This window comes from Lithobates pipiens, unplaced genomic scaffold, assembly GCF_037356315.1.
Source record: "Lithobates pipiens isolate NorthernLeopardFrog02 unplaced genomic scaffold, aLitPip1_a1.2 Scaffold_23, whole genome shotgun sequence".
Lineage (NCBI taxonomy): Eukaryota > Metazoa > Chordata > Amphibia > Anura > Ranidae > Lithobates > Lithobates pipiens.
In genome coordinates, this window is record NW_027507785.1 from 164,161,113 (window position 1) to 164,175,510 (window position 14,398).

Sequence of the window (14,398 nt, forward strand, 5' to 3'; positions counted from 1 at the left end):
TACAATACAAATCTCTCTCCTGTCATCCTCTCCACCATTTGGTCTCAGATTGGCGGGCTCGCTGGTGCGCCCCCTACCCTGGAAATAAGCAATCACTTATATTTACCTGATTCTGGGCAGCCGGCCTGCATCATCATTAGATGTGTTGGCTGCATTAGTTTTCTTTTTTGTAAGGCTTTTTCCCCTCTGTTTTCACCTGGTGATCCGTCTGGTCGGACAGCCAAACAAAGCTGGGATCAGCTTTGAGCGCCTCTCTGCTATGGTAGACAAGTGATGACCTGACATCAGTTCTGGTTTACCTGGATGTCAACGGCACCAATTTTCAAAAAGTGAAAGCATTCAAAACACAGATTTTGGTGTTGTGAATGCTTTTAAGGGCAGAGGAGGGATTTGGGGTCTTATAGATGTAGATGTAAAAAAAGAAAAAGTAAAGTGCCCCCGTCTCCCTGTGCTTGTGTGGAAATGCGTACATTGGTCCTGCATGCACACAAACCGCAATCGTCCTACATGTGAGGTATCACCGTTTAACAAGACTCGTGACCATTCGTTAAAATTAGAAGAAAAGAGGTTTAACCTTAAACTACATAGAGGGTTCTTTACTATAAGAGTGGCAAGGATGTGGAATTTCCTTCCACAGGCGGTGGTCTCAGCGGGGGGCATCGATAAACTCAAGAAACTATTAGATAAGCACCTGAATGACCGCAACATACAGGGATATACAATGTAATACTGGCATATAATCACACGCATAGGTTGGACTCGATGGACTTGTGTCTTTTTTCAACCTCACTTACTATAACTATGTAACATCAGATCATGGGCAGTAATTCTAGAACTAGACCCCCCTCTGTACATCTAAAGTGATAACCTGTAAAGGCTTTTAAAGAGTCGCCTATGGATAGTAAGATCAACATTGTCTGTCACCGTTGCACGGGTGTGCACAATTTTAAATCATGACATGTTTGGTATCTGTTTATGTGGCGTAACAACATGTTTTATATTGTACAAAAAATTGGGTTACTTATTATGGGTTTTTTTGTGCATTAAAATTTTTAAAAAAGTGTATTTTCCCCCAAAAAATTGCGTTTGAAAAAACGCTGCGCAAATACAGTGTGACATAAAAAAATTGCAAAGACTGCCATTTTATTCTCTAGGGCTCCTGTTTAAAAAAATAAATAAATAAATAAATATATATATATATATATATATATATATATATATATATATAATGTTTGTGGGTTCTAAGAGCCAGTTCACACAGGGGCAACACGACTCACAGAGTCGGCCTGCACATGACTTCAACGGCGACTTGCAAAATGACTTCTATATAGAAGTCAATGCAAGTCGCCCCCAAAGTAGTACAGGAACCTTTTTCTAAGTCGAAGCGACCTGAGCTGTTCCTACGAGAATGGTTCCATTGTACACAACGGAACGCAACTTGTCAGGCGGCTAAGTCGCCCCTGTGAACCGGCTCTTAGTAATTATCTAGTAGACATGTGCTATTAGTTTCGTACGAATCGAAAATGTGTACGACTTTGCGGAAATTCATACAAAACCGAAATAAGAATTTTTATGCATACGAATTAAGAAATTTAATTTAATTGGATCCAATTTCATAACGAAAAATCGTAATTGTTTCGAAAAGTTAACAAACCTAAAAGTTAAAAACCCAGGAAGTCAGCACAGGGATGGTGGGAACCCTATGGGAATTTCTATGCTTACGGATTTTATACGAAATATGAAATTTCGTTAACGAATTTTGGAATTTCGGATCCAAATTAACAGAATTGTGACTGGTGTTTTGTTCACCAATCAGAGGAAGTCAGCGCAGCACAGGGATGGTGGGAACCCCTTGTAATGGGCACAGCGGGTGTACACTCAGACCCGGAAACTCAGCACAGGGAGGGTGGGAACCCCTCATAATGGGCACAGCGGGCTTACACTCAGACCCGGAAACTCAGCACAGGGATGGTGGGAACCCCTCATAATGGGCACAGCAGGTGTTCAGACCTGGGAACTTAGCACAGGGATGGTGGGAACCCCTCATAATGATAAATTCATCATAACGAACTTTAGTTATTTTTACGAAAAGTTTACGAACCTAACGAAAATTCATATTTCGTACAAATCCAAATTGAATTTCGTACACGAATTACGATTTTTTTTTTCAAACGAAATGAAACACGGCGCCCATGTCTATTATCTAGCACTGATTGTTACATATAAACAGAAAAGGCCTGGTCTGGAAGTGGTTAAAGTGGAAGTAAACCCACTTTTTTAACTTTTACCTACAGGAAAGCCTATAATAAGGCTTACCTGTAGGTAAAAAAAATATCTCCTAAACCTGTACGGTTTAGGAGATATTCCCCTCGGTATGCGCCGCTGACTGCAGCGGCGCATGCGCACAAGGGGGTTCTCTCCGCGAAAATCCGGCAGCGCTCGTCCGGCCGGATTTAAATCTCCCGCGCGCATGCGCGGGAGTGACGATATCGCGGCTCCGGCCACTCACAGCGCCGGAGCCGCGATACCCGGAAGAGACGCCGAGGGAGCATGTCGGCTTCCTCGGCGTGGATCGGGCGAGATGTCGGGGCCTCGTTCTAAGGTAAGTATTTCATAATGAGCTAGTATGCGGTGCATACTAGCTCATTATGCCTTTTGCTTTGCAGGTTTTAAAAAAAAAAAAAAAAAAAATGCGGGTTTACTACCGCTTTAAATAACAGTTTGTTTTTTTTTAAAGAAAAGAACTGGAGCTACAGTACATTACAGTTGGGAATAGGAGGGCTGACAATTTGGGACTGCTGTTTACTGTATGGAGATCATTTATTAGTAGGGATGAGCTCCGGCGTGTTCCCATGCTCCACATGCAGAGCCCGCCAGGAAGTCAGCGCTGCGCTAATCACAGGCAGCGAGACATTGCCTGATTTCTGCAGCCGCGCATTGGGGCAATGTCTCACGGCCTGTGATTAGCGCTGCGCCGACTTCCTGGCGGCCTCTGCATGTGGCGTATACGAACACGCCTGAGCTTATCCCTATTTATTAGTTCTAAAGCTGAAGAACAATCAGAGGGGGAGAATGTTGCTCATACTAGAATGGGGAAATGGTGTTTGTTTAAAATCAGTTTCATTTCTTCACTTCAGATGCTGCAATGGCATATGAGTAACATTCTTTCAGATAAGACATTCATGTTTCTGAATAAATAGGCAGATCAGAAAAAAAAATGGAAATCTTTTGTTGGCAGAATGAATCACATCCTGGCTGGAAACACAGAGGAGGAGGCTGCAGTCATGTAGGGAGGTGGCTGGGGCTGTACTTGTGAGTTCTCATTCAGCACACTAGAAAGCCATCTTGCAGACAGCAAACACAGAACCTATTCACCATCACAGACCTCATTCATCATGGAGCAATCTCCCAGGCTGATCACAGCTCTGTGCCTAATGTGCATGGCTGGAGGTGGGTAGTGTGCCAGTCTAGACAAGGGCAGAAGCAGCTTCCTATTGGGGTATTGGATGGAGTATGTCAGGATTGGAGCTGCTTCTATAAGATGCTGAACTGGAGCTTGTTGATCAGGAAACTGTGCTGTGTGTATAACTTATTGTGCTTGGCTATGATGTCATTGACTGCAATGGGTGGCTGAGCACATGGAATTTAGAGAGGGAATGTAACTGTGTGTGCACATGTATGACATAGGAGGTACTTGGGTGGAATCTTGGGGTAAAGAGGGAGTCTTTGTGTTTAATATTGGATTGCTTGTGCCCAATGCTGGAGGGAACAGTAAGTATGCTTGATGTTATAAAACATATATCCATATAGAAAAATAGTGTGATAGGATCCATAATCTGCCAAATGATCACACAGGGGGGTAACTAAACAAGTCCAAAGTAGAATAATACAAAACAGGGTCAGAATGGCAAATGGCATACACTGCGGAGTACACGGCAGGTAATGAAAGCTGAACAAACATGGGCTCATCACAGCAATGTCTCTGTACGTCATCAGGTAACGTGCGACTGCATATGATAGTCTCTATACAATTCTATAGCAACAAAGTCTAGAAAAGGATCACAAAAGAGTTTGTTGCATTTTATACTCATAAATAAGGATGAGCTCAGGCATGTTCGCATAGTCCACGTGCAGAGCCCGCCAGGAAGTTGGCGCAGCGCTGCGCTAATCACAGGCAGTGAGACATTGCCCCGATGCGTGGCTGCAGAGGCTCTGTACGTGGACCATGCGAACACGCCTGAGCTCATCCTTACTCATAAACAACATTCCTATCCGTGAGGTCTGATATTGCTGGTGAACAGTTAGAGGGATCCACGGCTCAGGGATGAAACACCACTGTACTAGAACTTCACTACTCTGGTAGCAACTCCCCACAGTGGCTGGATCATTTTTTTTTAACGGAATGTTTTTTGTATTTATCTCCAAAAGGAGAGATACTTTGCATAGAAATACAATTTAAAGGGGCTGTAAACCCTCATTTAATTTTTTTTTTTTTTAACCACTTCAGCCCCAGAAGAATTTACCCCCTTCCTAACCAGAGCACTTTTTGCGATCCGGCACTGCGTCGATTTAGCTGACAATTGCGCGGCCGTGTAATGTGGCTCCCAAACAAAATTGGCATCCTTTTTTTCCCCACAAATAGAGCTTTCTTCTGGTGGTATTTGATCACCCCTGCGGTTTTATTTTTGTGCTATAAACAAAAAAAGAGAGACAATTTTGAAAAAAAACGCATTATTTTTTACATTTTGCTATAATAAATATCCCCCAAAAATATATTAAAAAAACGTTTTTTTCCTCCGTTTAGGCCGATACATATTCTTCTACATATTTTTGGTAAAAAAAAAATCACAATAAGTGTTTATTGATTGGTTTGTGCAAAAAAAAAAAAAAACGCTGATCATTACTAGTAAAAAAAAAAAATAAATTAATAAAAATGCCATAAAACGATCCCCTATTTTGGAAACGCTATAGCTTTTGCGCAAACCAATCAATATAAGCTTATTGCAATTTTTTATTATTTTTTTACCAAAAATATGTAGAAGAATACATATTGGCCTAAACTGAGGAAAAACATTTTTATATATATATACACACACACACACATATATATATATATATATATATATATATATATATATATATATATATATATATATATATATATATATATATATATATAATTTTGGGATATTTATTACAGAAAAAAGTAAAAAATGTTTTGTTTTGTTTTTCAAAATTGTCGGTCTTTTTTTGTTTATAGAGCAAAAGATAAAAACTGCAGAGGTGATCAGATACCACCAAAAGAAAACTCTATTTGCATGGGAAAAAACGCAATTGTCATTCAAAATGTTACAGAGCTAAAAGCTGAAAATTGGCCTGGGCAGAAAGGGGGTGAAAGTGCCCTGGCAGTATCATGTAATGATGATCTGGTTTGAAATAATATAAACTGTGCATGCTATTGTGGATCGCTTGTTATATGCCTGAATTTTCATATGCATAAATATATACAGTATCTCACACCCGTGTGTGTTTGTGTGTGTGTGTGTGTGTGTGTGTGTGTGTGTGTGTGTGTACTATATTACCAAAAGTATTGGGACACCTGCCTTCACACGCACATGAACTTTAATGGCATCCCAATCTTAGTCCGTAGGGTTCGATATTGAGTTAGCCACCTTTGCAGCTATAACAGCTTGGCCCCTTAGTTCCAGTGAATGGAATTCTTAAGGTGTCAGCATACCAAGACATTTTGGACAATTTCATGCTCCCAACTTTGTGGGAACAGTTTGGGGATGGACCCTTCCTAAATCAACATGACTGTGCACCAGTGCACAAAGCAAGGTCCATAAAGATCTGGATGAGTGAGTTTGAGGTGGAGGAACTTCACTGACCTGCACAGAGTCCGGACCTTAACCTGATAGAACACGTTTGGGATGAATTAGAGATCTTGTCCTGACCTCACAAATGCGCTTCTTTTTGAAGCTCTAGTTTTTTTTCTGCCTGTAAACTCCCCTCCATGTTAGCTAATGTGTCCATGCACGCTATGGCTTTTTGAGGAGTTTACAAGCAGAAATAAACCCCACCAAGTTTGCGTTTTTAAGAAGAAAAGCTTGAAAACACACAAAGTAAGGAATGATGAGCGATGGGGAAGGTTTGTGTAAAAGAAAAAAAAAAAGTGTATACTTCAAAAAGCTCAATAAAAACTTGCAAAAGTGCACAAAAAAGCACAAGATTCTTCAAGCTTTTAGGAAGAGAAATAAAAGGTCACATACTTGTAAAAGCAGCTTTTTTTTTTTTTTTTTGAGCTGCAGTGTGCATGAGCCATTAAAGCGGAGTTCTGCCAAAAAAACAATTCAAAGGCAGCAGCTACAAATACTGCAGCTGCTGACTTTTAAAATAAGGACACTTACCTGTCCAGGGAGCCTGCGATGTCGGTACCCCAGCTACTAGTGACCCAGACAGAAATATATTGTGATTTATATGTATTTTGTAAAATTGAGGCATGGTATGGTTGTACTGAGTTATTTTATTTATTGCTTTGTTACGTAACTTGTAACTGGCACAGATTGTATGGTTAGTAAGAGTAATATTAGGGAAGAAAATGCATTGTGTTTTGACTCTTGTTTGGTTTGTCAGACTTGGTATTTGTATATGGCAGTGTCATTTTGCAAAAGTATTGTCTTGTGGTCTAATGAAGGGCTGCCTTTGCAATTATTGGTTGCTTTGTACATATCTATTGTGTATGTATATATATATATATATATATATATATATATATATATATATATATTTTTTTTTTTTTTTTTTAATAAATTGCAACCTGAGGCTACATGACTGCATCCTGCATTCTGCATTTAGGCAGCCCATTCACTTCAATGGCCTATCCTACCTGCAGAAATGCAAAGAAAGACGTTCCTCAACTCCAAAAAAAATACTGCGCCTGTGAAAAATTGCAAATATGAATCTAAAAGCAGTAGCACTAATGTGCGATATTTGCACAACTAATGACAAATAGCAATGAATTAGTTGCGCTAATAAACACATGTGTAGATATATATTGACAATCAAAAAAGATCAAATAATAGTCCAAGATTAGCAACAGTCTCTCAGATTCATAGATTTCATATGTGCCTGAATTAGTGACACTCATGTAGACGAAAAACAAATCCAAATCCCTCCACCAGGTGAGTAAACCGCCACCACAATTAAGAATGAACTCTGACCAAAGAGCCTGGACCCTCTGGACACCTATGCATTTTTGGTGCTTTCTCTTTCGTTCATTGACGGACATAGCATCTTCATCTTGACCTTAGGGTTATATTGCCACCTTCAGGAGAGGACTAGGCAGAACATGTTAAAAACATCAAAACTGAACAGTACCACATAGGGGGCGGTCCTTCTGGCTATAACCCCTCACACTGCATCCAGCGGCTCAGTTTTTTTTCTGCCTAGTGTAGGAGAAGGACCTGGCTCCCGGTGGGACTATTGGTCCTTGGAATTTTTTTGTTCTGCATTTTTGATTCCTGTGATCTACAATCAACAGACGGGCTGGGTGACAGGCTAGATTATATAGGTCCTGGTAGTCTCCCCAGCCTGGCCATTGAGCGTGAGCTACGCACTGGGTTAGTCACGACATGCCCCATCTGATCCAGGGGCGGCCGGTGAGCTATATGCTCCAGGGCACACATATGACCGGGCTACTGCTGTCCGTGTCACAGTGTGCCATTGCCGACCGCCACCCCATATTGCTCAGGTGATGGGTCTGTCCATGGAATGCGTCCAACACCGGGGAGAGCGGACAGCAGCAGCAGCACAGCCACCTGTGTCAGGGTGCTGAGTCCTGCAAGGGTCTGTGGCAGCTGGGAGGGTGGACATTTTGTGTGACTTGCCTTAGGTCCTCAAGTGGTGACAGGCGAGTGTGGGTCAGCATGGCGTCAGAAGCTTGCGCTTCTTCCCCAGACATCCCTGTTATGGTACCCGGTTCCCCTGCACCTGCGTTGCCTATGGACACTGTCGGCGGTCCTAGAGACCTTTGTTGCCAGGGCGGAAGCGGCGTGCGGAGCAAGGAGGGTAAAAAATGCCCCCTCCCCCCCATTGTCTTCTGGGGACAGCTCTAATTCAGACTTGGGCCCCGCTGTGGCAGGAGGCCCCTGTTCTGACATGTCAGAGAATGCGGAAAAGGACCGTTCAGACAGTGAGGATGACTCCGTGTCCGGGTCAGCGCAGGAAAAGGCGCTTGTAGGGGCACTTATCACAGCGGTGTGGGATACCCTAAAGATGGAGGATACGGCGGGGGGCATCTACAGAGATGTCTGTCCCTTTCGGGGTCCCACAAGCCGACCCGCACGGCTTAGGTGTTTCCTTACCCAACTTATTTTGATAAGTTTATTTACAAGGAGTGGGGAAAACTGCAGCGGGCCTTTTCAGTCCCGAAATGCATGGCGGTGCGTTACACCTTTTGAGGAGTTTCCTGAATAAATGGACATCTCCTCCGATTGTTGACCCCCCCACCACGGTATCCAGCTTAAATAAAGTAACCACGATTCCGGTGGAAGGGACCCCTGCCTTCAAGGACCCTGCTGACAGGAGGGTCGAGGTGGTTGCCCGATCCATGTTTACGGTGGTGGGGTCAGCATTGCGGCCAGTGTTAGCCACGGCCCTGGTGTCACAGACGTTTGCTGAATGGATAAAATTGTTGCACCCTGAGTTGGAGAAGCAACAGGCTTCCCCAGTCTGCGTGGAGCTGGCGGACCAGTTGGTGCAGGGCCTTAAGTATGTCTGTGATGCAGCCTTAGATATGGCCCCCTTGCTCTCTAGAGCCTCAGTATCACCAGTAGTGCTACATCACCTGATTTGGCTGAAATGCTGGTCTGCAGACCAGGCATCTAAGAAAGCACTGGCGGACTTGCTCTTCCAGGGAGAGAGGCTATTCAGAACCAAATGACATTATTAAGAATGTTACAGGGGTAAGAGTATGTTGCTCCCACAGTCCAGCAAAGGTAAGGAGCCACGCCATAGGCAAGGGCCCTACTTTTCTGCTCAGAAGCATATTTTTTCATCTGCCTGGGTCGGCAGTGTTCCCAGTCCAACAAGGTGCCCGCGGAGGGACTAAAGTGTCTCTGATTTCGCAAGCCGAACAAGCCTGTTACCGCATGAAGGTTTTCCCCTGCCCGACTCTCGGGTCAGGGGTCGTCTTTGGGAGTTTGCAGCTCGGTGGACCTCCCTACTTTCTGACTAGTGGGTCTGCAAACTGGTTTCATCAGGATACAAGATAGTTTCTTTCTTGTCCGCCAAACAGATTTTTTTCCCTCCAACCTTCATTTTCTTTTGGCTCATTGGGAAGCCCTGTTCGGGGCAGTACAGGACCTGCTGCTGTGCAGGGGGATGGTGCCTGTGCCGACATCGGAAGGGTTTCAGGGACTATACTTCAATCTGTTTGCAGTCCCAAAGAAGGAAGGGGTCCATCCGGTCCTGGATCTCAAGGCCCTCAACAGCTTTGTGAAAGTACAAAGGTTCCAGATGGAATCCTGATCGTCGCTGCACTTCATCAGGGGGATTTTCTGGCATCCCTGGACATCAAGGATACATACTTGCATGTCCCCATATGCATCAAGCATCAGAGGATTCTGCAATTTGCAGTCGGGATGAGCACTACCAATTTGTAGCTCTCCCTTTTGGCCTGGCGTCGCCACCAAGGGTCTTCAAGGTGCTAGCCCCAATTTTGGCTTTACTAAGGCAGCGAGGGATCGCAATTGTGGGTTACCTGGACAACTTCCTGGGGGCAGCTTCCGTCTCAGAATTTAGGGAGAATGTGGCAATCGCCATGCAAACTCTTAGGGAGTTTGGTTGGGTACTAAACCTACAGAAGTCGGTGTTGGTGCCAACTAAACAGCTGGAGTACCCGCGCTTGCTTCTGGACTCCTCAGAGGCGAGAGTCTTTCTCTCTTCGGACAAGCTGCAGACTCTTCAAGCTGCGGTGAAGTTGTTAGTGTCCTGCAGCTGGTCGTTGCTGTGTTTTTGTATGCGAGTCCTGGGTCTCATGGTAGCCATTTTTGAGGCGGTACCGTATGCTCAATTCCACACTTGAATCTTGCAAAAGAAGATCAAATTCGGGTGAGTCAGCTAGTTGGGGATTCCCTGCTCTGGTGGCTGAGGTCGCCTCCGATTCGGTCCAGGAAGTCGTTCCTTCCTCTTCATTGGACGGTGATCACAACGGATGCCAGCCTGACAGGTTGGGGGCGAGTTTGGGGCATACAGTTGGTCCAGGGTCGCTGAACCCAGGAAGATTCCCGCCTGCCGATCAATGTGCTGGAACTTCTGGCGATCAGGCCGAGCCTCTACACATGGCCACAGAGGCTGCAGGCGCGTCCGGTCAGGATCCAGTCGGACAACGCCACGGCGGTCAACCATCAAGGAGGAACAAGAAGCTTGGCTGCAGCACTGGAGGTCGTTTGCATCCTGCGGGGGGCAGGGCGGCTCGTGCCGGCTCTGTCGGCTGTGTACATTCCGGGTGTAGAAAACTGGAAAGTCGTCAGATGCTGGACCAAGGGGAATGGTCGATACATCCGGATGTATTTTGGGTCCTTTTGCCTAAGGTGGGGCATGCCAGATGTGGATCTCCTGGCTTCTCGACTCAATCAGAAGGTACCGAGGTTTGTGGCCTGGTCAAAGGATCCCTGGGCAGACGCAGCAGATGCGTTGGTGGCTCCATGGGGGCATTATCGGCTGATTAATGCCCCCCCAACTCAAACTTCTACCACGTCTGCTTCGCAGAGTGGAGGCTGAGGGGATTCCGGTAATTCTGATTACCCCAGATTGGCCTCGGCGTCCATGGTACGCTGACATGAGTACATGCCGTATGAGTGGTGGCGGATGTTCCTTGGTGGCTGCCGATGTGAGAGGACCTTCTTTTGCAGGGTCCAATACTTCATCCTGCTTTACCGTCACTGGCTTTAACGGCATGGCTGTTGAAAGCCAGGTGCTAAGGGACCGAGGTCTGTTGGATTTGATAATCTCCACAATGCTGAGGGCACGGAAGTCAGAAGATTTATCATCATACATGGAAGGTCTACATCTCCATGTGTGAGGAGATGGGGTGGCGTCCGCGCACATACTCAGTTTCCAGGATCTTGCTGTTTTAGCAGTGGGGAGTTAAACAGAAACTTGCCTTAAGCACTATTAAGGGGCAGATATCAGCTTTGGCTGTCTTTTTTCAGTGACCCTTGGCAACTCATTCATTGGTGAGTATGTTTGTTCAGGGAGTTCGGCATGTGGCCCCTCCGGTTCGACCACCGCTGCCTCCGTGGGATTTGAATCTGGGGCTCTCAGTGCTTCAGAAACCGCTGTTTTAAAACATTAGGGAGATTCCCTTATTGACACTCTCAGAAAGTAGTCTTTCTAGTGGCTATTACATCTGCCAGGAGGATTTCTGAGTTGGCGGCCTTGTCATGCAAGTCTCCCTACTTGGTCCTCGACAAAGATAAGGCGGTGCTGCACCCACAGCCTTCGTTTCTTCCAAAGGTTGTTTCGGCTTTTCATCTAAATGAGGACATTGTGCTTCCATCCTTATGTCCTCGCCCGTGACACCCCAACGAGGTGGCTTTGCATTCCTTGGACGTGGTCCGGGCTCTGTGGGTGTATCTGTCTGCTACAGTTCCTTTTAGGAGGTCGGACTCGCTGTTTGTATCGGTGGCTGGTTCGAAGAGTGGCCTGGCGGTCTCGTCGTCACCATTTCTTGGTGGATCAGACAGATTGTGGTTCAGGCTTATGCCATAAGGGGCCAGGCACCTCCCTTTCACCTAGCAGTAAAAATGGTTGCTGGTTCAAATCCCAACCACAACGCTACCCGCCTGGAGCATGTTCTCCCTGTGCTTGCGTGGGTTTCCTCCTGGTACTACGGTTTCCTCCCACAGACCAAAGACATGCTGGTAGGTTAATTGGCTTCTGTCCAAAAATTGGCCCTAGTATATGAATGTGAGTTGGGGACCTTGGATTGTGGGCTCCATGAGGGTAGGGATAGATGCCAGTGTGGAATGTATGTGTGGAGCGCTGCGTAAAATTGACGGTCTGGTACCTTTAAATAAATAGGGATAATTGTAGACATGCACCCACACTCATTCAGGTTGAACTGGATGGACTGGTGTATTTCTTCAACCTTATTAACTATGTAACTATGGTTTCATATGGAACACGTTCTGTAGTGCAAATCTGAAAAATGCAAAAAGCACTAAAATGCATAGGTGTGAATCCAGCCTTAAGACAGCTGAATAAGCTCTATTTTTATTTCAAGCATAATAATTTTTTATACATTGCATTCACCTTCCCAGTGTAACAAAATTACTTTTAGTATGTAAAACTACTTCACAATGATTTTTTTTTTTTTTGTTTTAAATTTTTCCACAATTTTTTTTTTTCTGGCAAAAAAATATTTTTCCCATGGCAAATATCCAGAAATTTGACATCTCTATCACTCGGGTAGTTTTGTAGCTGGGTGGGTGGCTACTGGCTATAGACTCTGCCTGCCATTCACAAGAGAGAGCTGACCTGATGGGGAATTTGGATCTCAGCTTCCCCATCAGACTTCATCCAGTGCATGCCTCCTAACTTTCTGAGATGGAAATGAGGGACACCTATTAGCAAAAGTATGTAAGCATAGGACACACACCCTGCCATGCCCCCCTTAAGGCCTGGTTCACACCTATGCAGGTTTCAGTTTGCATATTCTAGGTGCATTTTGTGTTTTTCAATACACGTTTTTGATCCATTAAAGTCTATGGATCCAAAAAAACTGAAAAAGTCCCTGGACCTTTCCATAAAATGCACAGATGTGAACACGACCCATAGGAAACTATGGCCGAAAAGAGATCTGATTAGACGTGCTTGGAGTGAGCTCCTCCAGGCATAGAACGCACCTGGAGCGGTATATACTCACCCGAGGGCCGGCGCTGACCCCACCAGAGGGAATCCCACAGACTAAGAGGGCGCCATCTGGGATCGAGATTGCGGTGATTTTAAGAGGAAAGGCTGCGGCTCCGGCCTACTCACAGGGAACGGCGGCCATCTTGCTCTCCCCGGATGCCATGCTGGTGCTGACTCTGCTGTTATACCTGCCCTGAGACCGAATCTCCTCCTGCACTACAACTGGGGACATCCAGCCTGCTACTCAGTGACCGCGATCTCCCTGTGCCACACTAGGAGGCCTGCCAGTGGGACCTGGTAAGTGCCGTCGGCCATCTTGCTACACCCGGCAGCCTCTCTGTCTCTCCTGGGCCCAATCTGAACCCCAGCCACCCCCAGGAGCACCCTGGCCTGGCCAATCTAGACCCCAGATCGGGACATTAAGGGAACATTCATCCCATCTGTGCTCAAGGTTCAGCCACAGCCCTGGTCCCAGAGACTGAGTGTGGCGGCCATTTTGCTACACCCTGGCAGCCCCCTGTCTCCTCTGGGCCTAATCTCAGCCTCACCCACCCCTGGGGGCACCCTGGCCTGGCAGATTGTGGCCCTCAATGGAGACACTAACAAGCATCTACCCCCATCAGTACACAGACTGTGACCATGGCCCCGACCACGAGTGGTGGCCATATTGCTCCACCCAAGCTGCAGAACCCACATATGCTCCTGGACTCCTAACCCCTTGGAGCCTGGATCACTCCCTGCACAGCCACAATATTAGCCCAGCAGGGTCGGTGCCCACCTGTGATCCCCATCCGTACAACTTTGGAGAGGAGCATGACCGACCATGTATGGCTAAAGCAATGAGCTGCTGAGCTCCGTCTGTAGCTGACAGGCTATCCTTTAGTCATAGCACATCTTTGAAAAGCATGTCTGCACACAGTACTCGATCTACTGAGTCCAAGGACCTGCAACAGGGCACAATCCAACGATACCTGCTCCGCACATCTCAATCTGCTCCCCACACTCCCAAAGACAAGATGGCACTGACTCAAAACCCGAGGAAATGCAAGCTGCCCCGCTCAGCCGACAGACAGCAGGAATTGGATGACCCCCCTGGTCCTGCACTCAGACTTACCAGCTGTGGTGTCCAGGTCTGGAACCCCTGCTGCCCCCTTCAGGGAGCACCTGCACCATATACAACACCATCAATTGCGCATAGAAGACGGAGAAAATAGCTGCAGGAATAATATACGAATACAAGGATACCGGAGGCCACGGCGGGTACAGACTTAAAACCTTCTGTCACTGCCATCCTCAACATAGTCCTGGGAAGAGAGGCTTCATCCCCCATTGAACTAGACCAGGTGCACAGAGTGGAGAGGCCAAGGAGAGAACATAGTGATTATTACACCCTTAAAGAAGAAATTATGCGCAAGGCATGGCGTTTGGGTCCCCTGGACTTTGATGGTTCTGCTATCCACCTATACCCAGACTTCTCTCACAA

At 46.0% G+C, this 14,398-nt stretch overlaps 1 protein-coding gene across 1 annotated transcript in view; it reads left to right on the forward strand.

The window, feature by feature from the left end:
- The first annotated feature begins 3,285 nt into the window (after positions 1-3,285).
- The window catches only part of LOC143927993 (uncharacterized), a 70,228-nt gene continuing 59,115 nt past the window's right edge, over positions 3,286-14,398 (forward strand). The window contains exon 1 of the mRNA XM_077452536.1: positions 3,286-3,450. Coding sequence (XP_077308662.1) covers positions 3,396-3,450 — 55 coding nt within the window. The 5' untranslated portion in view covers positions 3,286-3,395. The remainder of the gene's footprint in view (positions 3,451-14,398) is intronic.